Below are 27,567 nucleotides of genomic sequence, written 5' to 3' on the forward strand. Positions count from 1 at the left end.
TGGGCTCTCCCAGCAAGGGCAGCTCAGGTGCCCCCAACACGGCAGCCGGCAGGGACTCCCTCTGCAGGAAAAACCTTGCAGAGCACAAAGTGTGTTCAGTTACCGAACCCTAAAAAGGGATAAAATCCCTGCAGAAAGATGAAGATATTTCCTACTCATTATTTTTAGCAATGGCTAAAATTTATGCACGAATAACTCTGCCTGCTGAAAGAGCACAGAGAAAAGATCTCTGTGTGCTGTTCCAAACACTAAATTCAGTCTTGGTCACCATAAAACACCCAGTACCGCACACTGTGTGCATATTTGGGCAGAGCCACTGCAGAACGCTGTTAATTAAACACAAATAAGGGACATCACAATTATATTTTGGCGACTTTATTTACCAAGGTCAAAATTTGCAACCATCTATTGTTTCGACAACTATTTACATTTCATATAAAGCCCATACGTCTGTTTGGGACGACCAGAAGAACAGCAGGTGGTGCCGATCGCTCACTCTCAGGATACAGAATTTATTCCCTTACAATTGAGATTTTGAAGTAAATCCAAAATAAGTAACCTCATTCAAAGTAATTCTTTAAAGAGCAGACTCGTTACTGTTTAATATATCCACGATGAAAAGCCAGCTGCTCTTTCCAAAACGCTGTTTTAAGAGGACAGAGATTTACTAACATTGTCTGGCAGCGCCGCATTTGGTTCACTTGCTGAATACAGAATGAATTTGCCACTGTTTTCTTTTTACAGTCTTAACACTTAATGGCTTTTTTAATTATTATCCCGTATTACAAGAGAAAGTAAAGGAGCAACAGCACGCGGCAAGGATCAAACACCACACAGAGGAGTCACCAGTCAGGGCTGCAGTCAAACCCGATTTAGCACAGGCCGAATAGCACCTGACGGGAGACAGAGTGCAAAGGTCCAGCTTCCCAGGTGCCAAACACCTTCCGAGGTGTTTGTTTGTCCTGAAATCCCACCAAGAGAAACAGGAGGCACCAAGCTCCTCTGTGGAGCAGCTCCCAAACGGAATGACTTCCTCGACCTTGCTTATTCTTTTTGATGTGTAAAGCAGCGTTCTGTGACGCGATGGCAAACACAAACATTTGCTCCGGTTTAGCCTAAGGTATCAGGGATCACATCCAGAACCATCAGGTAGTGAGAAACTGCAGAAGAAAATACAATTTTGTAGCCTAGGACCAATGTGGTTGTGGAACGTGGTCTTTTTCCCACCGCTCCTACTGCTCACAGCGAGCGCTTCTTTCTCTGAAGTCCATTATTTGAAAAATGAGTAAAATAAAGAACACTGACTGACCGCATGATGAGTGTCAGACATCCAGGGAGCGAGCACAGCTTCAAATTCATCTCAGTCCAAGGTAGCATAACACACACGCGGAGCTCTAACACCTTGGTAAGAGCGCAGTCCATAGTGCAATTCCCGCTGACGTAACTGGAAGCAGGATTCAATCCTAACTATGGAAATAGTGTATTTATAATTCATGCAATAAGCACTGCAGACGCGTTTCTCTACGTCACAGAATCACAGACAGCCAAGGCCGGACGGGGCATCTGCGGGTGCCCTTGTCCCCTGCCCAGGTGCGGTGACCTCGAGCAGGATGCCCGGCACCGCGGCTTCAGAGATCTCCAAGAACGGAGATTCCACACCCAAGAGTCCTGATCACATCAAACATTTAATTTGCACCTGAAATAAAACCATACAAACTCGAGTCTCTGACAGCAATCAGATCGAATGTGCAGACATTATCACCTGGGGGAATAAAAAGCCCTGATCTCTCTTTTTTTTTTTTTTAACCTTTTTTTCCCCCAATATTCTTTAGGATCCTTTTTCTTTTGCAAGTTGCCTACAGACATACAAAATTAATTCAAATATTTCCTACACCAAAGAGGATCTCATTTGACTTTGTTCTATCCATAAAAATATAGGCTCGAAAATCTGGTTCACAAAATATTTCATTTGTTTACTAAAATGAAATCTATAAACTGTCAAAATACGAATATAAACTCAATTTCAGAATTTGTAAAGATCACAATTTAGCTACAAAATATACCAACTATCTCCCCGTTTGCAATAGAATTTGCTTATAAAGATACCATTCCTTTGCAAAATATCGCCTACCGTACAAAATGAGTCCGGACACTTTGCGCTTTCAGCACAGAAACCACATGTCGGAGCCTCCAGAACCCTTTGGTATAGATCTTCCATTTGTCACTTGATCATTCCTCTTCTATTTGGTTTAAAACTTCCAAAGCACAGCAGAATCTCCCGACAGAAGAAGCGTTTAATGGTACAGATAATCAGCACACAATTTATTTTCAATTATAGATGGTTATCATGCCCAGAACTAAGAACAAACAACCGTGAGATCACTCTGCAGAACCTTCTGGCCACCTGCCCTCGTCCTACCACGCCCTCCTTGGAAATAACGGGACGCGTTGGATTCTCTGAAGAGAAATCAACACCTCCTTTCCCTGGCCTCTCGCTGCTTCCTGCAGATCCTCTCCAAATCAGATATAAACACAGCAAACATTGAAAACAACCCCAACTTTTTAACCTGCCAGCTGAGAAAGAGTAAACATAATTTATACTTCTAGCAAAGTATCAGCTCTCATCACTCGCACCTGTAAAGAGTGACTTACAGGTTAAAAGAAGAATATTTACAGACAAGGAACTGAAAGAAAAAGTAAGGATTGAAAAAGAGTAAGAAAGCAAAACATATACTGGTTATAAAGGTACTAATAATGTCAGCTATGGTGAGGATTCCATTCCGTCCACGGTTTAACCCAGCGCTGCCTCTGTCTCCAGAGGCACCTGTAGGAATTCTCAAGCAGTTCTCGTCTGCCCAGGCGAACGCGGCTCTTGTCCACCTGGAGACGCAATCGCCGCTTTATGCGGTTTCCAGTTGTGCCAGCAGGAATTGTGGTGAGGTTTTCTCGTTTGTACTTTGTCACCAACACATTGTAAATAAAATCTAGACAAATCTTTAAGTTGTGAAATCTAGGTAGAAAAGTTTCATTTTTGACCTTTCATCTAGTTTAAAAAATTCAGTATAAAAAAACTTCTCCTCTGAAATTTCAGTCCACACAAGTTTTACCTCCTCCTCTTACACGCTTTTATGACAGTAAAGATCTTTCAAAGTTTTTAGCTCTTCAATTAGAGTTTTGTTCTGATTTTCCAGGACTGCAACTCGATTTTCCAGGCATTTCACATACTCCTTCTTCTTCCTGCGGCATTCTCGAGCAGCTTCCCTGGAACAGACAAGCAGAAATGAGTCCTGTGTCCAGATCTGGAATCCCCAACATAAGAAGGAGATGGAACTGTTGGAATGGGTCCAGAGGAGGCCACGGAGATGATCCGAGGGCTGGACCCCTCTGCTCTGAGGACAGGCTGAGAGAGTTGGGGTTGTTCAGCCTGGAGAAGTGAAGGGTCTGTGGAGACCTTAGAGCAGCTTCCAGTGCGGAAAGGGGCTCCAAGAAAGCTGGGCAAGGACTTTTTCCAAGGGCCTGGAGTGACAGGACGAGGGGGAATGGCTTTTAAATTGGAAGGGGGAAGATTTAGATTAGACAGTAGGAAGAAATTCTTCATGATGAGGGTTGAGTGGCCCTGACCCAGGTTGCCCAGAGCAGGGGTGGCTGCCCCATCCCTGGAGGTGTCCAAGGCCAGGCCGGATGGCGCTTGGAGCCCCTGATGCAGTGGGAGGTGTCCCTGCCCATGGAGGAGGTGGAATCGGATGGGCTTTGGGGTTCCTTCCAACCCAAACCATTACATGATTGGTTATTTGAGATTGGTCTGGCTCAGGAACGCTGCGAAAGGAGAGGAGAGCGCAGGTGCTGCACCCACAAGCTGAGCAAACCGGCAAGAACACGGGGATACGTGTGGAGAGCAGGAACTTAGCCAGACCTGACAGCGCACAGGGCAGTCAATCGGCAGGGGAAAACGCATGTGTACTCCTCAAAAGACACAGCGTGTGGTGTTGACGGACCTGCCCGTGGGTTTGCTTGCTAATGCGGCGCATCAGCTAACAGCACAGGCAGTAAAAACAGCTCGCGGGACTCAGAATCCCTGCTCTGAAGCTACATTTTCAGCACCCTAAACAAACAAATCCAAGCAGCCCATGTGCACAGTTGTACCTGTTCTTCATCAGTCTTATTTCTCGTTTCAACTGCGGATCATCGGTCTTGCTCGTCTGTGACGTCAGAGTGACTGGAGATGTCATCACCACAGTCTGGGGCAGAGACGTGGTCGTCGGTGTGGTGCGGATCTGGTAGGTCTGCATGTCTCCCGATGCAGCTGTAGTGATGAGACATCAAAACAAGGTGGTGTTCGGAGGTTCCATCTCCGTTAGGGATGGGATTTGGGAGCGTTTCCAGGCGTACTCACTCTGCACCACCACTTGGTTGCTGGGGACCAGGATCTGCTGGCCGTCCGAGGTCTGTGCGTACTGCAGGATCGTCGTCCCAGGCTGAGCGCCACTGGCGTTCGTCATCGTTAGCGTCTGCAGCCCTTGCACGCCGTCGGAGCCCGGGCTGGCCAGCTGCAAGCCATTCGCAGCAATGGCAACTTAAAGAAAAAGAACAGACACAACAGTGTCAACATTTGTAGCTGTACCTTACGACAGAAAGGGAAATCTGTGGGCTGTGCATCTGCCCCCACTGCTGAAAAATAGAACCAGAGAATCATGGAGGTTGGAAAAGACCTCTAAGCTCATCCAGGCCAACTGCAGCACAACCCCACTGTGCCCAATAAACCATGACTTAAAGGTGCAACATCTACATGAGTTTTGAACCCCCCCAGGGATGGGGACTCCAGCACTGTCCTGAGCAGCCTCTGCCAGGGCTTCACCACTCCTTCAGTAACAAAATTTTTCCCAATATCCAATCTAAACCTCCCCTGGCGCAACTTGAGGCTGGTTCCTCTCATCCTATCCTTGTTACTTGGGAGAAGACCAACAACCGCTTGACTCCAACCTTTCTGGAAGCTGTAGAAAGTGTGCAAAAATTAAGACTGAGTTTATCTGGAGCCCCTGATCCAGTGGGAGGTGTCCCTGCCTGTGGGGTTGGAACTGGATGGGCTTTGGGGTCTCTTCCAACCCAAACCATTCCAGGATTCTATGATTCTGAGGCAAGTTGACAGCTGCGTCCAGTTAGGCATAAGCTTTGTGTAACGTACTGTACTGTCCCGTGCTCGTCTGGTAGATCGGGGTGGGAACGGACATGGATGTAACAGTGGAGACCCCCGGACTCTCCTCATCTCCTTTCCGATCACGCGTGTCATCAGAAGAAAGGTCTTTCAAAATTTTTCTATAAAAAAGGAGTTTATCAGCTCGAATAGTAGGCAAACCCCACAAATCACTGCAACAGTGACAAACAACCATCCCCATTTTCTGTTACTGAAATATTAAAGCATGACAGCTTTTGGAATTAACAACAAATTGTACGAGCAGATCGAACACACATTTCAAGAGAAAAACAACCCAGAGGCTGACAAAGTGTACGATGCAATTTTGGTTTCAGGTAAGAATACAAAATATATCAGGTACGGTACTCACCGGTAAGAGGGACGGCGAGCAAGGATGCCGCGAGCTTTCTGCGAGGAGCCGATGCTATCCGATGAATCCTGAGAATCTTCGCTCTCAGACAAAGATACCTAAAAAGACATTCCGTGGGTTTATCCAGTGCATTTCCAAAGAAACATCCAGAAGCGGTTACACATTTTAATTGCGTATAAGCTAAAACTGCACAAAAACTGCACAAACTGAGAGACTCCTAAACTCTATCACACCAAGAGCCACTTCAGTGCTACAAAGAATTTCAAGCCTAAAAATCTTTATCTATGATGTCTCCCCCAGTTTCCACCACTGGGTCGCTGGCCACCTCCTACAGCTGGGCCAGAAAGGCCGCGCTGTGGCAGCGTCGGCTGAGTCAAACAAGCCTTCACAAGCCTCTTCCTGCACGGAACACGGGATTCCGGGTGGTTTAGCAGACATTCTGTAGTTACCTGCACTGTTTGCACCTGGGGTGAGTGGATGACAGAAGAAGACTGAGCCGTCTGGATGACTCCCTGGACCTGGACTTGTTCTCCAGGAAGCTGGACGACGGTCAGGGGAGCAGGACCTCTCAGAGACATCTACAACAAACCACAGGTTCATTAACAGAAGTTTGTAATCAGAAAGGTTACATACATGCGGGACAAACAGTGGAAAAGACGCATCGGCAGAAGCTTCCTTTAAGTCATATTAGGTCACAGAAGTTACCCTTTAAAGGTGATATAGATCTGCATCCCACAAAGGCTGGAACGGTTCCTTCTTTGGCTTAGGTGAGGGGAAAAAATCAAACACACAGCACCGTGCCAGTGATTAAACAACTTCAACACACGCAGTTCTACTGTGAACCACAGGGAAGCCGAGTTCTTCCAAACAACACTGAGACTGCACATGCTGCTTTCATCCAACTCCATCCACCTGCCTATGGGTTAGTGACACATGATCCAACAGAACCATGGGCTGTGTTTTCGCATTGAGCAAGCATGAAAACTAATTTTGCTCCTTTTAATCCAACCCATTGCATTCATTTTGTGCCGCCCATCACCAAACTGGTCCGTTTTTCTCAACCTTCTTTAGTTTTTTCTTTTCTGTGCGTTTCTAAACCTCAAGAATTAATAATCTGTAGTACGTAAAAAATTGCTTTTAACTACCTCAAATGTTTGCTGAGATTTGGCCAGGCTTTACCTGTTGAGCAATATGAGAGAGCTGAGCTGCCTGTAGTGTTGTACCTTGTACGGCGGCTGTTTGGGAAGGCGCCCCGGAGCTGTTGCTGCCGCTCTTGTGCACCTCTTCCATAATCAGCTACGAGAAAAGCAACAAGTTAAATGCAGTTAATGATCAATTTCAACAGCAGACAGGTGCCTGACTTCATGGAATCTCAGCCCATCATGCTTTTAGCCTAATTTGGATGTTTCTAATTCACCCTTTGATGTCATTTTCTATTACAAAACAGCATTGTGTGCTGCAACGTCCCGCGTCTTGTTGTGCCTTCAGATGGGGCACGAGGGGAGCGACGTGGTGGGGATGAGGTGGTGGGGGCTTTCCACGCAGCCCCCACGGCAGCACAAAGCCTGCTCAGCACAGGAGACTCGCTCTGCAGATGCCGCAGATCAAGCAGCCGACAGCACAGCCCCTGCCCCACCCCAGGCTGTGGGCGCTGTCAAACCCATCTACTGAATTTCCTGGCTTTCCATAAAAATAAACAAAGAGGTCATGAGAATTTGGACGAAAACCAGGATAAAGCATTTATACTAAAGAATATCCTGCTCCAAGTAAAATAGTTTTCTAACATATTTTACCCAAGCACCAGCCAAACCTATTTTAAAACATCTGAAGGTGCAGAAAAACAAAACCAGGAGTCACAATCGAAGCACAGAGAACAGTTTTGAACTTTAAGCCCTGCAGAACTCGCTCCGTCTCCATATAATGCGGACAGTTACGCTTCCCTCCTTTCCAAGACCTGATATTTAACTGTCCAGCGCGTCCTGACAGCATCTCCCCTCCGACACTGTGCGCGCAGGGGTGGAAACCGCCTGCTGTCGGAAGCCTGAGTGGGTGGAGGAGACGAGAGCACCGGGAGCTGATGGGTGAGCGTTAAACATTTTGTCACAGAAGGGTTGAAACTGTTGAGAGGACAGTTGCTATGAGACTGGAAATTACATTTCTTTCTGTGGAAATGTGAGTCATTGATTTTTCCCTACTGAGATAAAACCACAGCTCCGGCAGCCTGACGTACACCGAGAGGGTAAAAAGTCAGCCAGTGCCGAGAGCAGAGCCACATTCTGGTGATCCTTACTCATCCGAGGAGTCCCCTGCACAACTCCTCCACGGCGTTACCAAACAGGGCTTTGGGGGGAGAAAACTGATAGTCTGGTGACACACGAAGCTGTGTCCTTTACAGCACAGAGCAAACCTTCTCCAAGATACGATAGAACTGCTGCCCCTCTGTTTCTCTCCTGTGAAACTTCATCTGGAGTATTGCGTCCAGTTCTGGAATAGTCAACACAAGAAGGAGATGGAGCTGTTGGAATGGGACCAGAGGAGGCTACAAAGATGATCCGAGGCCTGGAGCACCTCCCATACGAGGACAGGCTGAGAGAGTCGGGCTTGTTCAGCCTGGAGAAGAGAAGCCTCCAAGGAGACCTTAGAGCGACCTTCCAGTACCTGAAAGGGCCTACAAGAAAGCTGGAGAGGGGCTGTTCATAAAGGCTGATGGTGATAGGATGAGGAGGAACGGGTATGAACTGGAGAGGGGCAGATTTAGGCTTACTGTGAGGAAGAATTTCTTCACCATGGGGGTGGGGAGGCCCTGGCCCAGGTTGCCCAGAGAAGCTGTGGTTGCCCTGTCCCTGGAGGGTTCAAGGCCAGGTTGGATGGGGCTTGGAGCCCCTGATCCCGTGGGAGGTGTCCCTGCCCATGGCAGGAGGATTGGAACTGGATGACCTTTAAGGTCCCTTCCAACCCAAACGATTCCATGATTCTATGATTCCCGACAAAGCGGTGTTTATAAACATAAACCAATCTGTCCATAGTTTTGGCTGAAGCAGCAAAACGAAGGCTTTGCTTTGGAATAAACGCAAGGAATAGCTTTGGCTGTTCCCAGCTCCTGGACCTCTTCAGATTCCCAACCCTACCCTGACGGCCTTTGCTAGGATCATCCCATCGCCACAGTGCTTCTCCTCCGCATGGCCCAGAGCTGGGGATCCCACACGGCCTTGGGAGAGCCGGCCCCACGGCACCGTCCTGAGCCCTCTCCTTGTCTGCAGAGCAGCGAAAGCTGGGAAGGTCGCTTGGGCTTCTTTTTATTAGGGAAAGAAAATCAAAAACTAAAGTAATTTAAGAATCTTGAAGCTATAAAAAAAATGAAGAGCAGAATTAACAACAGGCCAGTAATGGGATGCAGCTTTATCCTCCCTCGAGTGTAGCTTTAGGTTCTTACGAAGGCAAATCCACATTTTGTGCCCCTGCGCACCGTGTCATGGTTAAAGAGGGCACTGCTAAACAGAAATCCAGCCAACAGCAACAATTAAAATAAGTTTCCAGCACTACAGAAACCCCCAACTCATTTCTGTAGCACTAAACCACCCTCTGCCTCACCCTCTCTTCTTATGTTTTTCTACTGTGAAAGGGTAACAACAGCCCCAAAAATGACCACAAGAAACAATGAAACAGAGACAGAAACCAACTGAAAATAAACAAACCAGGGAGAAAGCACAGAGGGTTTTGCTAATCTTTCTCTCCCAGGTGTGAAGTCCCACTTACAGGAAGAAAAGAGTAAGTATTTCCCATTATAAATCTGATTTTTGAAGTTTACTTCATCTCTGCTCGCCTGTGATATTTAACTGCACATTCATTCACCATCTATCGGTTTTAGTCAAATAATATTAATACCAAAAAGATGTAGAAAGCAATTTTAACAGCGTGAACCACATCCGACACCCTGGGCCTGGCCAGGACAACACCTCTGCCCAGTTAAAACCACCTCGTTAGCTGGAAACCTGCAAGTTTTTTGCTGGGAACCTGCAAGTTTTTCACTGGAACGACCCTCTATTAACACCTGAAACAGCGGTTCCCATCTGTTGACTTTTAGAGAGGATGTTCCAAGGAAAAACCTCAACCTGCAAGGTCTCAGCTCAGAAAAGCAGCATCAAAGGTGGAAAATGTATCAGGGCTTTAGCTTTTCATGGGTAAAACTGCCTCCAACAACAGAAGACGCGTTTAGCTGAAGCCGCACACCTTGGGGTGAAGGATCAGTCTCACCACCACCATGATGAGGAGCATCACTTAAAGAACAAACAGACAAACAAGAAAACCCCATTCCAACAACTTTCACTAATCCTGATGAAAAACACCCTAAAATGCCAAAGACCTGCATATGCTGCACCTGCGCACCCTGAACTTTGCAAGATCTCGCTCCGAATCCCTCCTCGCTCCTGTGTCCCACAGCCGCTGCCCTGCGCTCACAGCTTCAGCTCTGCCCTTTCACATCGTGGAGCAGCCGAGACAGCGAGTGTCTGCAGTCGAATGCTCATAAAATGACAAAAATTGTGGATTCTCAGCCTCAGCTGAAGCTTCAAAGCATAATTAGGAGGCAAAGGATGAGAGAATAGAATGTAAAAGCTGTCATCAAGGCAGAGAGGAGCGAGCTGGCCTTCGGCACCTCCAGGGATGGGGCAGCCACCCCTGCTCTGGGCAACCTGGGCCAGGGCCTCCCCACCCTCACAGCAAAACATTTCTGCCTAAGATCTCATCTAAGTTCTGTTTTGCGCTTTGAAACCCAGCAGAGGAGAGGCCTGGGAGGTTCCTCAGGGTTGAAATATTGCAAGAGGCAAATGCTTTATTTTAAAGCCTTTATAAAGTCAGAAATCAAAGAACCCCGGACACAGAATTTCATTCTCGAGTACCAAGTGACCAGAGTCAAACACTGAGACACAGGAAGCGATTAAAGCACTCAGTGAGATTATACTCCAGCGATCCAGTGAAATTCTGCATCCTTTAAGGTCTCGCACGAGCTGCCGTCACAAGCCACAGCAGTTCAAGCCCCACTGACTTTATTCTGCAATTAAGACACGTGGGGAAGGTTTATTTCATCCAGCAGACTGGCAGAACTCCATTTTTTTCCATAAATGAGGGGAAAGCGGAGGCCAAGGGCAGCACGTCCCAGCCCGCGCCAGGAGCCTGCGAGGACCCCGCTCGGCACGCGGAGGCTGCTCGGAGTGCCAGGGGCGCTTCCCATGCGCGTTCGGCTCCGCCGGCGCCGCCCGGGGCCCCCGCGGCCACTCGGAGCTCGGCGAGCGGCCCCGCGAGCAGCGGCTGCGGGAACAGGAGCCCGAGCCCGGCCCCACGTGCGCTGCCCCGGCGGGAGGGAACACGGCGGGACCGCACCCCCCGCGGCCCCCAGCGGGGAGCACGAGGCTCCCCGAGCGGAAACCAGCGGGGAAAAGGCGGAGGGCGACGCCTGCGGACCCCGAGGGGCTCGGGGAAAGGGACCCTCTCACCAACACCCCCTCAAACGGCGCTGGAGCCGGAGGGAGCCCAGTCCCCGCGTCCCTCCCCGCGCAAGAGCCCTCGAGAAGGGCCGGGGCCGGGGGGAACTCGGTGCCCGTGTCCCCCGCGGGGCCCTCAGCAGGGGCTGGAGACAGGGGGCTCGGTCCCCGTGTCCCCCCGCACGGGCCGGTGGAGCCGGGAGGGGGCTCGGCGCCGGCCCGCGGGGCGCAGCCCGAGGCGCGGGGGAGCAGCGGCCGGGGCGGCGGGGCAGGAGGGTCCCGGGGTCCCCGGGGAGGGCCGAGCCGTGCCGGGAGCCGCCCCGGGAAGGGGCCGGGGGGGCCCGGTCCGCGCCGGGCCCCGGAGCTGCGGGAGCGGCCTGGCCCGGGCCTGGGCCCGGCGGGAGCGGCCGCGCGGGGCCCGGCGGAGGGGAGCGGGGTGGGGGGGGCTCCCCCTGCTCTTACCTCGGAGGCCCGCGGGGCCCCGGCAGCAGCGCGGGGGGAGCCGCCGTCTCCGCCTCAGGACGCCGGCGGCATCGCTAACCCGGCGGGGCCGCGCGGGACGGGCGGGCTGCGACCATAGAGTCCCCGCCGAGGCCTCGCCTAGAAAGGCCCACCATAGAGATCCCGCTTCGAGAACAGCGCGGGCGGGGGGATAGAGCGGCCAGGCACCGCCTCCGGCCGCCGCGCCAAAGAGCGGGAACCATAGAGAGGACGAGATGGAGCGGCGCCGCCGGCCCGCAGGAAGTGCGGGCGCCCTGGAGGACCGAGGGGCTCGCCCGGAAGGGGCTGCGCGGCCTGAGGAGGCTGAGGGGGAGCGGCTTCCAGCGCTGAGTGGGCCCCGGGAGGGCTGGGGAGCGGCCCTGGGTCAGGGAGGGCGCGGACAGGTCGAGGGGGACGGGCTTGAGCTGCAACAGGGGAGGTTAGGCTGGACATTAGGAAAAAATTCTTCACAGAAAGGGTCATTGGTCCGTGTCTGAGGCTGCCCAGGGAGGGGGTTGAGTCCCCTTCCCTGGAGGGGTTTGAGGGCCGGGTGGACGAGGTGCTGAGGGACATGGGTTAGTGATTGATGGGAATGGTTGGACTCGATGATCCGATGGGTCTCTTCCAACCTGGTGATTCTAGGATTCTAGGATTCTATGATCTGAGGAAGGAATTCTTCATGCCTGCTGAAAGGCTTCGTGGCTGCTCAGCGGCAGCGTCTCTCCCAGCACCAGAACAGCCTCCTCCTTCCAGCAGCTGCAGCGACCAAGCTGGGGAGAATCCTGGAAAGGACCTCAAAGCCCACCCAGTTCCAACCCCATGGGCAGGGACACCTCCCACGGGATCAGGGGGCTCAAAACCTCATCCAGCCTGGCCTTGAACCCCTCCAGGGGTGGGGCAGCCACAGCTTCCCTGGGCAACCTGGGCCAGGGCCTCCTCACCCTCACAACAAAACATTTCTGCCTAAGATCTCATCTCAATCTAAATTTCCACACACAAGTGGCAGAACCATCTGCAAAAATACTTCCAAGTTCTCCCCTTCCCCGGGAAAAATGCTCCCTGGTGTCTGCTTCCTTCAAAAAATCAAATCTCCTCCCGAAGAACAACAGCAGAAGAACCAAGCGAACTCAGGCATCAATATTTATTAACACAAGACAAAGGAAACACAATCAATGCGTTAATGGAACACTGTCCAGTCAGGTGTTAAATTTAAAAACTTATATCTAATCTAATTTTTAAATAAATAAAAACTTTATACATAATTACAGGACGCTGTAGTTGGAATTTGACAATGGTGAATAGGTTGACAGAAATGAAAGAAAAATTGCATCTAGGGCTAAAATTTACCTCATTTTTCCAGCCTTTTTAGACAGTTAGTAGGACACATTGCAATTACAGTTTTTTAAATCCGAAATGCAGTGCAAATTGTAACAAAACAGGACTTGAAGTTACCTGTACCCATGGATTTTGCTTGGGGAATATTCATAAACAGGAAGAAATAAAACCATTTTAGTTCAAAGCATTAAGAATTCCTAGTTCTTAAGTTTCACGGTAGGTCTGAGCACGGGAGCTGATGGACAATAGGAGGAAATAATTTGCCTTCTGCAAATGGATAAAGAGAAACTGGCACTGAGTCTGCGTCCTGGGACTCGGCACTGGATTCAGTGGGTACGGAAAAGCCTCCGACTCCCAGCCTGGAGCTGAAACATCAGCGTCCCGGCTGGTTTTCCGGAGGGAAGCACCTCAGGTTGTTCTCCTGTGGGGAAGATACCAAGGAACTGCTATAAAGCAGAGCAGCCCGGTCCTTTTCTGGCCTTCCCACATCAACCGATCAGTCGGGAAGAACAAACCGAGCTCAGCTCAGCGAGCAATGAAGCACACAGGGCTCAGCAGTCGCGCTGCGAAGATGAGCTGCAATCATCAGCAGAGGGAGAAACGGGAGAGGGAATGGCCTGGCTGAGGGCTCTGTCCCAAGTCATCAGCAGAGCCAGAGCTGGGAATCGGGGATTCTGGATTCCCAGCTCCACGCTTCCCTCCCCAGTCCATCACTTCCCTGCGCCAGAGCTGAACAGCATTCAGTGAAGTGAAAACGGGGCGGCTGCTCCGCGCCACTGGCCGTCGAGGAGGGAGCATCACCTCATCCCCCAGGCAGGACTGTAAACACACGCAGAGAAATGCCACCCGCCCGGAGAAAGATGAGGAGTACACAGTAAACTTGCAGGATAAAACCCCAAATCCTAAGAAACTGTCAATGCCAACATCAAAAGCCAAATAAAAAACAAGGGAAGAAATCAAATCAATCCAGTACATCACGCAAAAACACCATTTCCCAAAGTCCATCGGCCGCCTGCTGGGAATCTCCGATCAGATCGATATCGGCAGCTTTTACATCTGAAAAACCGTGAGTGAAAATAAAAGACAATCCTAGAATTGTACTCAAAATCCACTTCAATGAACAAATAACATATTTTTCAGGACAATTTATCCAAAGCTTTAATTTGGGGAAGAAAAAGGTCAAGACCATCAGATTTTTTTCTGGAACGGGCAACTGCGAGTCACTTTGTGGTGCAAGGGAACATGAACAAGGAAGTGACAAACAGAGACCACCAGGACTGGCTGAAAAGGGAGAGCAGTTTCTGTGCATTTGACACCCCTGGTAAAATCGTGGCACTAGCAGCGTCTGCCCCTTCCCTCAATCCGTGGCCAATCTGTTCAAAACTAAATCTGTTCAAGACTTGATGCAGAGGTGGGTTTGGATACACGCCGTAAGGAGCCAGACAGCATCCCCACTGCTAAGAGAGCCACCGTCCGCACCACGAGAGTCCCAGCCGCATCGCTGTCCTGCAGCCGTGGCAGCACCAGAAAAGGAAACGGCTTAAAAACCCGTGAACCAAAGCGTTCACCAAGAACTCAAGTCCAGGCTCGCCACGGTAACTTCTAAATAGATTCACCCACCAGATATTTATCAAACAGATCATTCAGAACTCCCCGTCTGGATGTTCAGGCTCCTCTCTGCGAGAAAAAGCTGACAGAATGCACTAGGAGTTGTTGAAGGACGGGATTAGGGTTTGCTTAGAGACGCCCCACGTCAGCTCCACCAGCTGCCTCGGGATCTCCAGCCTTCCTGCCGTAACCCTTGTCAGGACGACCTGCCCTCCGAGTGAGGAACCTCTGAATATCGCAGCGATCGAGGCTGCGCATCACATCGGACTCAAAATCCCCAATGTGGCACCTGGCATCAGCTCTCGCTGCTCTCACAACTGTATTTCCTTAACATCCCCAGGAATTTCAATGCTTTTAGAGGATTATTAAGCATTAGACAAAACAAAGGTAATTTGGAGTCAAATAAGCACCATCTAAATCTCAAGCACCATCTCACTCCTCCTTGAAGGAGCAGCTCACACCCCCTACGCCAGGGCTCCCGTCTGCTGACTTTTACTCATTTTTACACCAACACTGCCTTTTGCAGACTGGGTTATTCGTTTTCCCAGTTATTTAGCGATGCGTTTACCAGAACTTCTCTGTCTCAGTTTTGTGCTCCTCCTGTAAAAACAAAACTGCGTTCAAGTCAAACCTCACAGTTATCCGCGGGAAAGCTTTGAGGAGAACTGGGTTGTTGCCTCCCAGGTTACATTAAAGCCTGTTTACAAGATTTCTTGCTCTGCCAAGCCGACTGAATCGCAGAGGGAATTTAACCGTCTGAAGGTTATTTTCCTTTCAACACGAGGGGTCTCAGAGGCAGAGGTCGCTCAGCGACATCATTTCAGTCGAGCATTTTGGATTTGCACTGCGATTTCTACCCAATTCCACATTCCTGTTTCGATTCAGCCTCCTTCAGAGAGCTGTGCCTTAAACCCGGGGGTTTCAAGGCGCTGGGACACACTTCTGGCCAGCAATAAAAGACTATGGACTGAAATAAGAAAACCCGTGACGGTCGTGCGTCTCTCACACTCGTTGTTGAACCAAACGTAATTATGCCAAGAACCACAAAAGTTAATTCATCCTTAAAAACGCCTAATTCATCCTTAAAAACGCCTCCCTTCCACTGTCATCGTTATCCAAGTTAATTTTCTATCTAAGTGAATTATGTATAATAATATTTACATATTTAAAATATAGGCAAAATTCTTTTTAAAGTCAAGAAGTCTCTATAGGAATAAGTAACTCTTCGATTCCGTAAGTTATCGATTTGGTCATGGCACGATCTTAAATAGGTTGTGTGATCCCATGGAACGAGAAGCTACAGCAGAGATGCAGAGCACGTTATAGAGCAGGGAACTGCAGAACTCTGATGACCCTTTTCTTAATAGTTTATTATCTTAACTAAATAAACCCTCCCCTTATAGAATCCTAAAACAGTATTAGATAAAAATACAAATATGTACAACGGATGAAAAAGTAACACTACTGTAAAGGCCTTAGGAATCTCGTAGCTCACACGTTTGCCAACTCTGCGTTTGCTATAAAGCTAATATTTCAGTAAACTGTTACGAGTGTTTTCCATCGCCTACCACATCGCCTTGTGCCCGTCGGTAGCGACTGGGATCTTACCACCACAGGAGGAGATGAAGGGAATATGGCAGCAATCTCAAACTTTAGCTCAAGTATTAGTAATTTTCACCAGCTTCATTTCTAGAGCCACCCTCTGTCAGTCCGTGGTCCCACCAAGCTCTGACCATCCCTTCCCCGTCCACGTTACATGTTATAAGCCACATAGATGGGGTCTAATTGATCCGCTAGGAAACTGTCACGGAGGTGCATTCGCTGTTTCTCCCCTCTGGAGTTGATAGGGATAACTCCAGGATCCACTACCACCACCACTCCCACAATTAGGTAATGTTCTTCCAAGACCACGTTTGTAACGAGAGGAACCAAATCCAGGGCTTCCTGTTCACAGCCGCACAGCTCGACCACCACCACCAGCAGGTTGGTCCACGTGAATACAGCACTAGAAGTGAAAAAGTAACAACAAACCAGAAAACCCAGTTATTCTCACAAACGCCAAGATCCAGAGTTCACAACTCTTTATCCTTGGATGGAGTTGGCCACCTGCTGTGGGCTGCGACCTAACTCCAAGAAGTCCTCGTCCCAGCACGTCAGAAATCTTGCACAGGCTGCCCAGAGCAGGGGTGGCTGCCCCATCCCTGGAGGGGTTCAAGGCCAGGTTGGATGGGGCTTGGAGCCCCTGATCCCGTGGGAGGTGTCCCTGCCCATGGCAGGGGTGGAACTGGATGGGCTTTGAGGTCCCTTCCAACCCAACCCATTCCAGGATTCTATGATTCTGATGGTAACACAAAAACGGAACTGAATTTGCGTGGTGTATTTTTTTCTGTCAAACCCTGCATAAGTGTGGCTACACCTCAGCTGGGGGAGGACGAGTTTATTTTTCAAGGCCATTTTACCATTCAGCGATGCTTCTGTGCGTTCGAGATACAGAAGTTTCGATATCGATTGGATGGTAACGCAGTCCCCTCAGCTCCAACGTTTCATCCAGTGCTCCGACAACATACAGTGCATCGTGGCGCTCTGGGAAGGAGAGATGGGACATGAGGTGTGCATATAGCATGAAAACAGACAACATCAGATGGCATTTGGATAAAGCAAAGCCTCTCTTATATCCAGACAAGCCAATCAGGACTGATTCGCTGTGTGGTATGAAAGAAACTCATCTTCATTTAAAAGATAACACCTCATTCCGGCTGTACCTCCGCTGGCAGCCGTGAGCTCTGTCCGACGAACAAACCCGAGGTACCCAGTCCGAGCCCAAAGTGTCTGAGCGGCGTCGCCAAAGCTCAGCCGGGTGTTGAAATGATCAGCTTGCAGGGTTTCGTTGTCATAGATGGTGTAGTAGCCACTGGCCGTGTGGGGGCTGTTCACCCAGATCTGTACGGGAAGCAGAAAAGAAATCAGGTCCAGATGGTACCAAACCAGAGCGTCTGTTGTGTACAGAGATGAAGCAGCTGATACAAGGAGAATCTTCTTACAGTTTATCTAAGATTTTTCAGATCCAAAAATCAAGTCCAGAAACTTATAATAATCTCTCGACACAGATCAGATAAACTGGTGTGTAGTCAAGAAAAGAAAAGGAAAAATGTAAATTAGATGATTTGGAAGCCAGTTATACAGGATTTAGAGTGGAATAAGCCTCCCTTTCTGGCAGGCTGTCTTTTTCTTTAAACTTAACAGTGAAATAACACATCCAAATTCTTCTCTTATGGAGAAAAGAAGGCTCCGAGGAGATCTTAGAGCGAACTTCCAGTATCTGAAGGGGCTCCAAGAAAGCTGGGGAGGGGCTGTTCATAAAGGCTTGGAGTGACAGGATGAGGGGCAGTGGTAATAAACTGGAGAGGGGCAGATTTAGACTGGACAGAGGGAGGAATTTCTTCACCATGAGAGGAGTGAGGCTCTAGCCCAGGTTGCAAATAACCAGAGAAGTGACCCCAAGAGTGAAATCTGCATTTACCTCTCCTAGGTGAGAATCTCCAAGAGGCCCTTTTGTCTCAGGATTAACGATGACTACTTTGACTCCAGGTAATATCTAAGGATCAGAAGATGGAATACGTTATCTGTAAGTGAATTATCTTCACACGCAACTTGCATGCAAACGCTGCTCGTTTACCTCCAGAAAGGCAGGATTTCACCCACAGGAATTAAATAGAGGTATAAAACAGGCTAGGACACACACGCTGAAGTTCCAGCAGTGCTATGAGTGGATTTCATGACTAAAGAGCCGCACAGGTAAGGCCCTCCAGGCCTGGAAACTTTGCTAGCTCTTGATTTTGAAGAATTCAATGTTAAAAACTACTGAGAAATATCGTTTTATTAAGGCAAATCTTACTCCCACTTAAGGAGGTAATGGCTAGAGGAAATCTCAAATGCAGGAGGATTCCAAGGACGCAACAGCAGATACTTTTGATGTGGTTCATTGACCATAAACAGAACCAATTGTCCTAGTTGCTTTAGCAAAGCACACTCCTAAATCAATATTACTTCATTATAAACCAAAACTAACTTCCCAGAGGAGCAGTGCAGCCAACTATCACCTCAGCCACGCCACGAGGCTGCCTGTCCTAGCTCCACATCTACAGCAGAAGGGGCAGAAAAAGCAAAGCCCAGTGATGGGACGCCACATGCCACGTCTCTACGCAGTAACACGACGTTACCTTCCCAGATTCCGAAAGCAGCAGGCTCTGTGGAGCTCCCCTTTCCACCAGACGTACTCTGAACGGAAAGAAAACATTGTCAGGGAAGAAAAGAGCTGAAATCTACTGAGAGGCGCTACAGCTCCTCATCACAATGTTTTATATATTATCTTACTGTACCTGTCATGTCTCAAGGATTTCAGGTCTACGTACACTGTGGTGGGATCAGGCCCAGATGTTCCCTGAGGAGTGAAAGTTTGTAAAGCAAGTTGACATCTCTGGATAAGTCGGGGTAACTCCTGTCTGAGTGCATAAACGTTCCCCAGGGTTTCTTACTGGCAGCAAAGTTCACGTTCCCATTTCCCCACCTTTGCTGTCCCACTAAAGGGAAATACTTCCACAAACAGGCTGTTTTTCCCTCTCTACTGAGTGTCACACCCATGCGGGATGCAAATTTGGGGAGGTGGGAGCTGCTACAGAGACAGCCCAAGCACCCTCAGCTACTGGCCCTGGGGCAACTCGTCATCCTAGATGGCAACGAGCCGTTCTCCGAGGCCACGTCTCAGTTATTTTGAGCACCGGAGATGATATCTGGCAGCTGGGAACAAGAGAAGCTGCTCACATCTGGTGCCAGCTGTTCTGCACAGAGCAGATGTCAGGCCACGCTGACAACACAGGAGCATGTGCCGATTAGGAAGTCTGCCAATTCACACAACGGAATCTAGGAACCTGACGCCAGTGAGAACACCCGCACTAAAATGCCTCGTGTTACCTGCAAACAGATAGCGACGTTGACTCTGGAGCCAAAGGTGGTGCTGACAGCACGGGACGAGAGGCCAATGTCTTTGAAGAGTTTGGAGAAGGACTGAGTGAGAGAAACCCGCGGCCGTTCCTCTGCAACCACCACACAAGTCCGGACACAGGACAGATTAATCCCTCGGGCCTGGAGAAGACACAAGGAATGCAAAGGACTGTGTGTGTTACTGATCTCCAGCACACCGCACAAGATCTGTGCGCGCACCAGGAGCAGCATTTGCTTTTTATCCCTGGAATCCCAAAGAAATCTCTCAAGAAATGCAGGACAAACCCTGTTCTTCTATTCAAGTTATTCCCACTTTTCAGTTTCCGTTTGTAATGATAAAATGGTGTCTGACCAGTGCCCTCGTATGGGAGGTGCCTCTTGCACCATGGAAACCGTATTTAATAACCCTGTTGCTTTGCTTTACAACCACAGTTTCCTTAATTCATAACACAAACTTCAGGAAACATTTCTTACCTTTAACATCTCAACTTGGTTTCCAAGTCCCTTCGTGCACAGTTCCATGACTGAATAGGAACAAAACGTGTCCCTTATTTTATACTGGCTGACAGTAGATAACCAGAGAAAAAGGTTGGATTCCAGCTCCATAGGAGGAATTAAAACTGACTGGTGTCCAGAATACACGCTGTGAAGAACATCAAGGAAGAAAACATTTTTGTGCAGCACGTAGTTATCTTTCAATTAATATTGACTGTATTTTTGTGTTACATTCCTGCCAGCCCAAAAGCTGCATGTAGGATTCTGCATTGGAGACAGACTCAGAGCGCCTGTGCCCACTTTAATTGGCAAGAGCGCTTTAAAAATACAACTTACTGTATCAGAATAATGATTTCTAGACACACAAACATGCACACACGCTGCCAGAGCGAAGGAAGAGAATTGGCTCAACCACACAATTCACAGAAAGAGAATTCCCTTCCTGCACCATATAATCAAGGAAAAAAGGCAAGAGAAACGTTCTGGAGCCAGAAATATTTGGCAGCACAAATACCCGTTATCAAGAGAGGATAAATTCTTGCTAATCTGGAGGAAAAGGGAACATATTATTGTCTGTTCAAAGACGAAGTCTCCCCTTACTGTAAAGCAGTCATTTTTGGTAACATCACCATATTTGCCTGTAACCCCAGCAGGTAAAGACCCAGGCTGCCAGTTCCCATTCATAACCAGCCAAGAGTTCCTCTCGAAGCCGTACCTGCAAAGGCACCAGAGCACAAACCCGAGCCCACAATAGGGGTCCAGACAAATCGCAATCTGCCGAGAGGAGTAGAGCTCACACTGGAGCTTGATGGCCCTGCAAAGGCCGCTCACCGCCGCGTGGGACATCTGCGAGAGACAGAGAAACCCTGCTGGAATCCGAGCACATCAGAACACGGCTTCATCGAGACAGGTACACGAGAATATAGACAGGTTTGCCTTGGTAACACTTCTCCCTAAATTGTTTTTAATTCCCTTATCCTCCCTAGCAGACGGAGAGCACTCGGAGCCCTCTGAGGCCCAGTAAACCGGACAGTGATACCTACAGCTACTGCTGCAGCTTTGGGCACCCCAAACCCAGCCCATTAATGGCAGCCTAAGCCCTTCCTTTTCTAGTTTCTGCTCGGTCAGCTCCATTCCCATCCTGCTCTTGGTGGGGAGAAAACAGCAGCTCACAGCTACGCTGCTCACATTGCTCCCTGCTCCCCTAACAGGCAGCTCGCTGGTGGAAGCCCCGATTCTCGCTGCAGAGACCCAGCTTCCCCCCTGCAGAACTAATGCTCTGGCACAGGAGTACCGCATCGTCTGCAATGAACCCACAGCTCTATCGCAATAAAAGCACAGTCTTTATTTAAGCTGCAAGAGCAAACTTTGGTGGAGGGAGAGGCGACCCAGAAGATCAGGCAAAGACAAGACTCCAAAAACTCCACCTTCTAAAACCATTTGACTGTACCTTTACTCCTGTAAGCATGCCCGTTGTGGAAACACTAAAATCTAAGTAGGCTAACATTTCAGGTGTAGGTGGCTTATAGATCTGCGTCAGCCGCTTCCTGGGCAGGTCATCTGTACGAGAAAGGAAGAAATGTGGTTAACTTTTGATTAATCAAAAGGCTTTCTATCAATTCTCCTTCCAAAAGAGGCAACCTAGTTTATGAGAAGGCTCTCCTCAAAGTTCCCACATAGGAAATTATTTATTCTCAGGAAAAAGGAGAAAAAACTAACTTGCTGTCTGAAGGAAATTAAGAGTTGTCTGCAAGGTGTCTCACATCTGAGATGGGGATGGCCCCGTCCTGTTCGCAGTCAATGGTAACCCCTACACGGAACTTCAGGCACTCTCTTGACCCACAGACCTCACCTGTGTCGATGATGGTTGGCCAGGTTTTCACATCTACGGCAGCCGCTGCCTCTCTGGATTTCAGGAGCCTCATTAAAGTCTGGGTTGTGAGAATACAGGCAGCTTTGCTCACCTAGAAAGATAAACACTTACTACAAAGTAAAAGACAGCCAAAAGCCCGTTGCAGCGGCGCTGTCACTACCAGACGCGATGGTCCGAGGGCACATTTCACCCCCTGCAGTCTGCTTCACCCAGCAAACTTCCCTTCATTTCTCTGGGTTTCACAACACTATTCTCTACTCTTCCTTCACTACAACCCCAGAGACTAAAATGCAAATAACCACGCTTAGAGCAGGTGAGAGCGCTACATGGTCTAAATCCAGCTTTCTTCCCACCATTAGAACAGGGAGGCATCCTTTGCTGGTTACTGGGCTGGGAAGTAACCAACAGTAGGACCTGCGCTTGCCCAGCAGGAAGGGGCATGAACCTCACACGCTGCTATCACTCTGACACCACCAATTTCAGTTTCACAGCAATTCATCCTGCCACACAAGGAGAGATGCTTCTCCCTGGCATTTTGAGAAGGAAGACACTGTCCTTCAGTTTTAAGACGCGCTTCAATCACGGCTGTCTTGTAACCAGCACGGGTTGGACAGCGGGGTTAACCACTCGTGCTAGAGGCTGAAGGGCAAGCGCTCCGGCCACGCTCTCAGCCTGTTACTCACTTCCACGATCATTCGCACAGTGGGCAAAGTAGCAGTGAGGCTCTGAGCATGAGGTGGTCTGACGGTCACAGGGATGCAGCCAGCGTACAAACAGCCATAGAAGGCGGTGATTAGCTCAATGCCTGCAAGGACACAAGAGGTGTGGTGGGTGGGCAGCCTGGGGACACCAGCTTTTCCTCCGAGGGCTTCTTCTCCAAGCGTCGGTTTTCATTAGAAGATACACACACATATACCAGTCACTTCCACAGCGTGGATGTGCAACGCAGGCAGTCCCGACACCGTGAGGAGCACAACAAGAAAGCTGAGAAAGCTTAGGAAAGGGGGCTGGGGAAGTAGGGAATCATAGAATAATAGAATAGTTTGGGCTGGAAGGAAGTCTGAGTCCTGATACAGCAAGACGTTAGAACAGCCCTCTCTGGAGTCAAAGCAAGACCAGTGAGTTCCACAAGCCCTAAGGTATCGCTGTTGCGATACCCTCCTCTACTTCCAGATCTCAGTGAGATTTCAAAGGAAGACCGTGCTGTGTTGCCACACTGGGACACAGTCATCGGGAAAGCTTGCTTACCAGGAGGATAAAGAAGCACCACATTGTCTCCTGCATTGAGATGTCCTTTGTCACACAGAACTGATGCAATTCTTTCTGCTTTTTTGTGCAACTGAAGGCAGGTGGCTGTGCACACAGTGGTTCCCTTGAAAGGAGACAAAAATGCTCTCAAGAGGGCCTGGCGCAACCCGTGTGTCAGTAAAATGCCTGCTGCAAAAAGAAAACCCACCCAAACTTGCTTTCTAGCATCAGTCTCTAGCTACTGGTTATCTAAATCTATAGCTGCTGGCATTTAACGAGTCATTTATCCACTACAATATCAAACAGAGATGGAGTTAGATCTGCTCTAGAAAATTCTACCTTCCAGGAAGTCAGTTCAGGTCTTCTTGCACCAGAACCTTGCCAGAATATACTCAACAGGGACACACCATTAACTGACACCGGAATCAGTGGGACCTACAAGCAGGCTCAGTTTTAAAACGAAGCACTGAACCACGGCAGTTGTTCAGGTGAAAGAACCCAGAGGTCCAAATATTATGTTACAAATCCATGGGCAAAATCAGATACAGAGATTAAAGAGAGGACACTGGAACGGGCAGAAGATTTTAAACAAAGCCTCAAACTTGGTGCTGAATAACACGGTGACCTTGCTCACAGCTCGGCACTGACTGTACCTTGGCGTTTAATAAAAGGAAGAGTGGGTGGTCAGGAGTTGCTTGAGCTCTCCACTGCAACACCTCTGTCAGGAACTGGTGCTGCAAAAGAGAGGCAGGAATTAAACCCCAGTGCTTCTACTTCGGTCCATTCCACATTGCTGCTTTGTGTTCAGCTGCAGGGTAAATCCTTTCCCTATTCTCTAGCTCTAACAAATACCCATTTACCTTTTTAACTAAATCGTTGTCTTCTATTTGACCAAGATCTCTTCCAGAGGCTTGGGCAATGCGCTTCCCAGCAACCAGGTTCCCCACCATCACAGAGGCAGGGCCAACGCCTGTTGATAAAGAACAGCCACATGAAATCCTGACACGTGCGAGGGGCTCAAGACAAGCTCTGGGATGGTGAACCTCAGGTTACCAACAGTGAAGCCAAAGGGGTTCACATTACCTGGCTGTTTCTGTCTGGGTTTTGGCAAGTTTGTCACACACGTGTGCGGGCACATGAGGATGTTGCACGGATGCAGAGAGCCCTCCAGAAAGTGCTGTTTAGTTTGAGAGATATGGATCCCTCCCAGCGGCGTTTTTGGCAAGGTGTTGGCTGGCACAAGAGCAAGGCAATACACACCCACTTGGTGAATGCTGTCGATTGCCTGGAGAAAGGAAAGACAGAGAATTCTGGGGACTCCCGCGGACAGCCCAGCTCCTGGCCGCACTGCAAGGAAACCCAGCAGTTAGAAGGTACCAGAGGAGCACACCGGCCACTACCATTCCATTTCACCTCTAGGATTCATCTCATACACAAGAGATCCCTTCTGAAACCTTTCGTGACCAATGACCCAGAATATACACAGCTGCTCAATGAATCGTGATTTTAGGGTTTGATCCATCTGTCTCCTCCGAACCATCACACTCTGTTCCGTTGTGTCTGCCTCAGCATTATTCAGACCATCAGGTACTTCCCTAATTTTCCTCCCCAGTTTGCATACATTACAACCTGAACCATTCCCAAGAATGACACATGTGCAAGGCAGGCAACTCTCAAAGTATTTGCTCCTCATTTTCCATTCTTAGGACTGCACTCATTCAGCTGTTTTAACCTTTCTCTTACTGCTTCCCTGCTGAAAGTGCATCTCCAAAGAGAAAGGCGGCTTTAAAGCCGAACTCTGAGCCCCAGCCTGATCCAAAACTAAAAGCAGAACTAGGCTTGACCACTGGATCTGCTTTGCAGTGCTGAGAGGGAACTGTGTTTCTCCTCACAGTCATCTTGGTAGCAGAATGCTGACTGTTTGGTCTGAGCCCACGTTGTTCTATGCTACAGTTGCTTTCCCAGGACCTTCAGGACAGAACAGAACAGCTTGCACGCAGCAGATGAACCCAGCTTGTGATCCTGTAACAACGCCTGGTGCCAAGAGGGGCCGTAAGCCTGTGCTCTTCCCATCTGCGGCACGCTGGCGGCCTCCGATCTGCCCACACAAACTCACCTCAGCCACCTCCACAAGAGGCCTCACCTGCAGCACTCGACTCATCCACTGGAAACTGTCCTCTTCAGACGCATCCGGCCTCTGCTCCGCAACCACCACAATCCTCTCGTCATAGAAGACGGACACTGAGAACACAGCAATCCTGAGGAAAAGCAGAAAACCATATTGGCACGAGTTCCAGTTTTACTGGAAGAGGAAGCCAAAGACACAGTGTAAAGACAGAGCTCATAAAAAAGAGAAAACCCATGGGGCAAAGCCTGAGAAAAAACATTAGACAATTAAAACTGAATCGAAAAGGAAAGACTTTGTGAAGTACAGAAGAGATTAATTCCATTTTCTGATGAAATTTCTACCTAGCACAGTCCCCTGCCTCTCATCCTGCGGTCCCATTGCTGTTTCAAGCTGGCAAATCGCCAATGAAACAGAAGCTTTAAAGCATTTATGTGATGTAGGGGGCTTAAAATCTCCTGTTAAGTCTGAGATGTGAGCTCCATCCCTGCTCGAAGATCTAGAACATGGTATCGACAACTGCTGAGTTAAATTAAGTGTCTTTGGGCATTAATGAAACTCTTCCTTGCTTCAGAGAAATCAGACAGAGACAGAGAATTAAGTTCTCCATGTGAAGAATTACCTTGTTATTTGATTCCTTCCCCTAAAGTGCGCAGGCTTGATGAAAAAACAGACAGGAGATTGGGGAAAACACACCTGTGTTGGGCAGGATCAGGCCCGCTACTGTCCAACCCAAACCATTTTCATTTTAACCAAGCTACGCAAACATCCCAGTTACCAATATTGAAGATCCTGTTTCATTACAGCACATGCAGAAGCTTATATGGAGGGGCAAGGTTTACTTTGCTGACCTTCCTCTGTAAACTGTTTTTATCGACTCTACTGCCAATCCCGTCGCTACGATGTCATCAGCGTTATGTCTGCGGCCGCTAACTGTCAGCAACCCATCCATTTTCCCAACCACAAACACCAAACTGCCCTGAAAGACAAAAAGGTATCAGTGAGTGACTTACCTACAGCAGATATTCAAACGTCTTTGATGATTTGCATGTTTCCTACCTACAGCCAGATCAACAGAATTTGTATAATACAGTTTCTTTCGTTTTAAATGACAGGTTGTCCAGGGAAGCTGTGGATCCTGGAGGTGTTCAAGGCCAGGTGAGAAGGGCCTTGGGCAGCCTGATCTAGTGGGAGGTGTCCCTGCCCATGGCAGGGGCGTTGGAACTGGATGATCTTTGAGGTCCCTTCCAACCCAAACTGTTCTATGATTCTATGATTAACATGAATAAAAGAATACAGCAAGGCAAGCTCAAAAAACTTATTACGTACAGGTCCAACAAAGCCCAGCAAGCCGGAACGGACGAAGGGCACATCGCCCACCGGAGAGCCTGCTGAGTTCACAGGGATGACCTGCAATGGAAGGGAGGACACTGGAGGCAAAGTGGATTTGCCTGAGGATAGGAAAACATTCCCCACATCAAGGATTGCACTGTATGCGAGTGAAGGGATGAGAAGCGGAGGGAATCCTCAGCACAGTCACCATTTTAGCAGTGTGGGAGACCTTTATGAAAGGGGAACACTGAGTTATTTCAAACTGTAAGTTTGTCAGAGTATCTTTAAAAAACAATGTTAACACTAAGTAACAAAAGCAAGACATTATATAAAGGCTACCAGCTCTAGGCAGGAAACAGGGAAAGAAAGATGTGTTCCATTATACATACCTCGAATGTGTTCTTTGTCACTCCTGCCAGCCCATAATACATCATTCCTCCTGCTCTGGAGCTAACACAGATCTCACCGATCTCATCAGTTTTACAGAGCTGAGGCGGCCCGTCGGGTTTCACGATACACATCATTCCTAGGACAAAGCAGGCCCGGTTACATCAGTCCCCGACATCCGCCTCGCGTAGGAACGGACACGTCTAACGGCGACAGACAGACGCTGCGGTACAGGGACTGCCCGACCGCCCCCAGCACCGAGCCGAATACGGGAGAGAATATTGATAGCTTCTTGTTCTAAAACATCTCAGACCGTTCCCAAAAAGGTCTTAAAGGGGCCCCTGCTGCACATTTTTACCTCCTGGCATCACGTGGCCAACGTCCTGGACAGTAAGAGCGGAGTTTTTATCTTCAGTGTTGACACGAATCACACCAAAGCTCAGCCCGTTCATGGACAGGATGGCTCTTCCAGGCAAAGGCGCCCCGGGGACCCCAGGCCTTTGAAGGACACAAGATCAATACACTCAATCAGGAATGCAAACCATTATTAGACTCGGACGAGGATAATGCAGTGACAGAAATACGTGCATTTCAGTGCCTCTTCTTTGTGTAAGAGATTTAAAGCTGTGAGATGGCAGCAGA

The 27,567-nt window shown here is 48.9% G+C and overlaps 2 protein-coding genes across 5 annotated transcripts in view; both read right to left on the reverse strand.

Annotated features, from left to right (window-relative positions):
* Nucleotides 1-359: 359 nt before the first annotated feature.
* On the reverse strand, nt 360-11,632 carry ATF1 (activating transcription factor 1). Its single transcript, XM_069879596.1, has 8 exons — nt 11,504-11,632; nt 6,741-6,857; nt 6,011-6,139; nt 5,562-5,659; nt 5,183-5,313; nt 4,394-4,573; nt 4,144-4,303; nt 360-3,261 (listed from the first exon to the last, which is right to left on the reverse strand). Exons 2-8 carry the CDS (start codon nt 6,849-6,851, stop codon nt 3,117-3,119), a joined length of 954 nt encoding a protein of 317 aa, XP_069735697.1. The 5' UTR covers nt 6,852-6,857; nt 11,504-11,632; the 3' UTR covers nt 360-3,116.
* Nucleotides 11,633-12,648: 1,016 nt separating this feature from the next.
* The window catches only part of DIP2B (disco interacting protein 2 homolog B), a 60,923-nt gene continuing 46,004 nt past the window's right edge, over nt 12,649-27,567 (reverse strand). For 3 of the 4 annotated variants that reach the window (XM_069879532.1, XM_069879530.1, XM_069879529.1), the window contains 21 exons: nt 27,284-27,423; nt 26,928-27,064; nt 26,536-26,616; nt 26,058-26,185; nt 25,225-25,339; nt 24,165-24,366; nt 23,942-24,051; nt 23,735-23,815; nt 23,082-23,205; nt 22,517-22,638; nt 21,813-21,924; nt 21,411-21,520; nt 20,676-20,806; nt 19,940-20,108; nt 19,436-19,606; nt 18,844-18,905; nt 18,685-18,742; nt 17,985-18,059; nt 17,227-17,404; nt 16,924-17,047; nt 12,649-16,469 (listed from right to left, as the gene is read on the reverse strand). In XM_069879532.1, the coding sequence (XP_069735633.1) occupies nt 16,217-16,469; nt 16,924-17,047; nt 17,227-17,404; nt 17,985-18,059; nt 18,685-18,742; nt 18,844-18,905; nt 19,436-19,606; nt 19,940-20,108; nt 20,676-20,806; nt 21,411-21,520; nt 21,813-21,924; nt 22,517-22,638; nt 23,082-23,205; nt 23,735-23,815; nt 23,942-24,051; nt 24,165-24,366; nt 25,225-25,339; nt 26,058-26,185; nt 26,536-26,616; nt 26,928-27,064; nt 27,284-27,423 (2,683 nt within the window). In that variant the 3' untranslated portion in view covers nt 12,649-16,216. The other variant, XM_069879533.1, reaches the window with a different exon arrangement.

This window comes from Phaenicophaeus curvirostris, chromosome 38 (genome assembly GCF_032191515.1).
Source record: "Phaenicophaeus curvirostris isolate KB17595 chromosome 38, BPBGC_Pcur_1.0, whole genome shotgun sequence".
NCBI classification, from domain to species: Eukaryota; Metazoa; Chordata; class Aves; order Cuculiformes; family Cuculidae; genus Phaenicophaeus; species Phaenicophaeus curvirostris.

Bases quoted from the DNA above. Each gene is read 5' to 3' on its own strand.
- ATF1 (XM_069879596.1), bottom strand. From the start codon at position 6,851: ATGGAAGAGGTGCACAAGAGCGGCAGCAACAGCTCCGGGGCGCCTTCC. The intron at 6,140-6,740 runs GTAAAGCCTGGC...GGTTTGTTGTAG, and splicing joins TCTCTCATATTGCTCAACAG to ATGTCTCTGAGAGGTCCTGC. The intron at 4,304-4,393 runs GTGAGTACGCCT...TCATCACTACAG, and splicing joins CAACCAAGTGGTGGTGCAGA to CTGCATCGGGAGACATGCAG.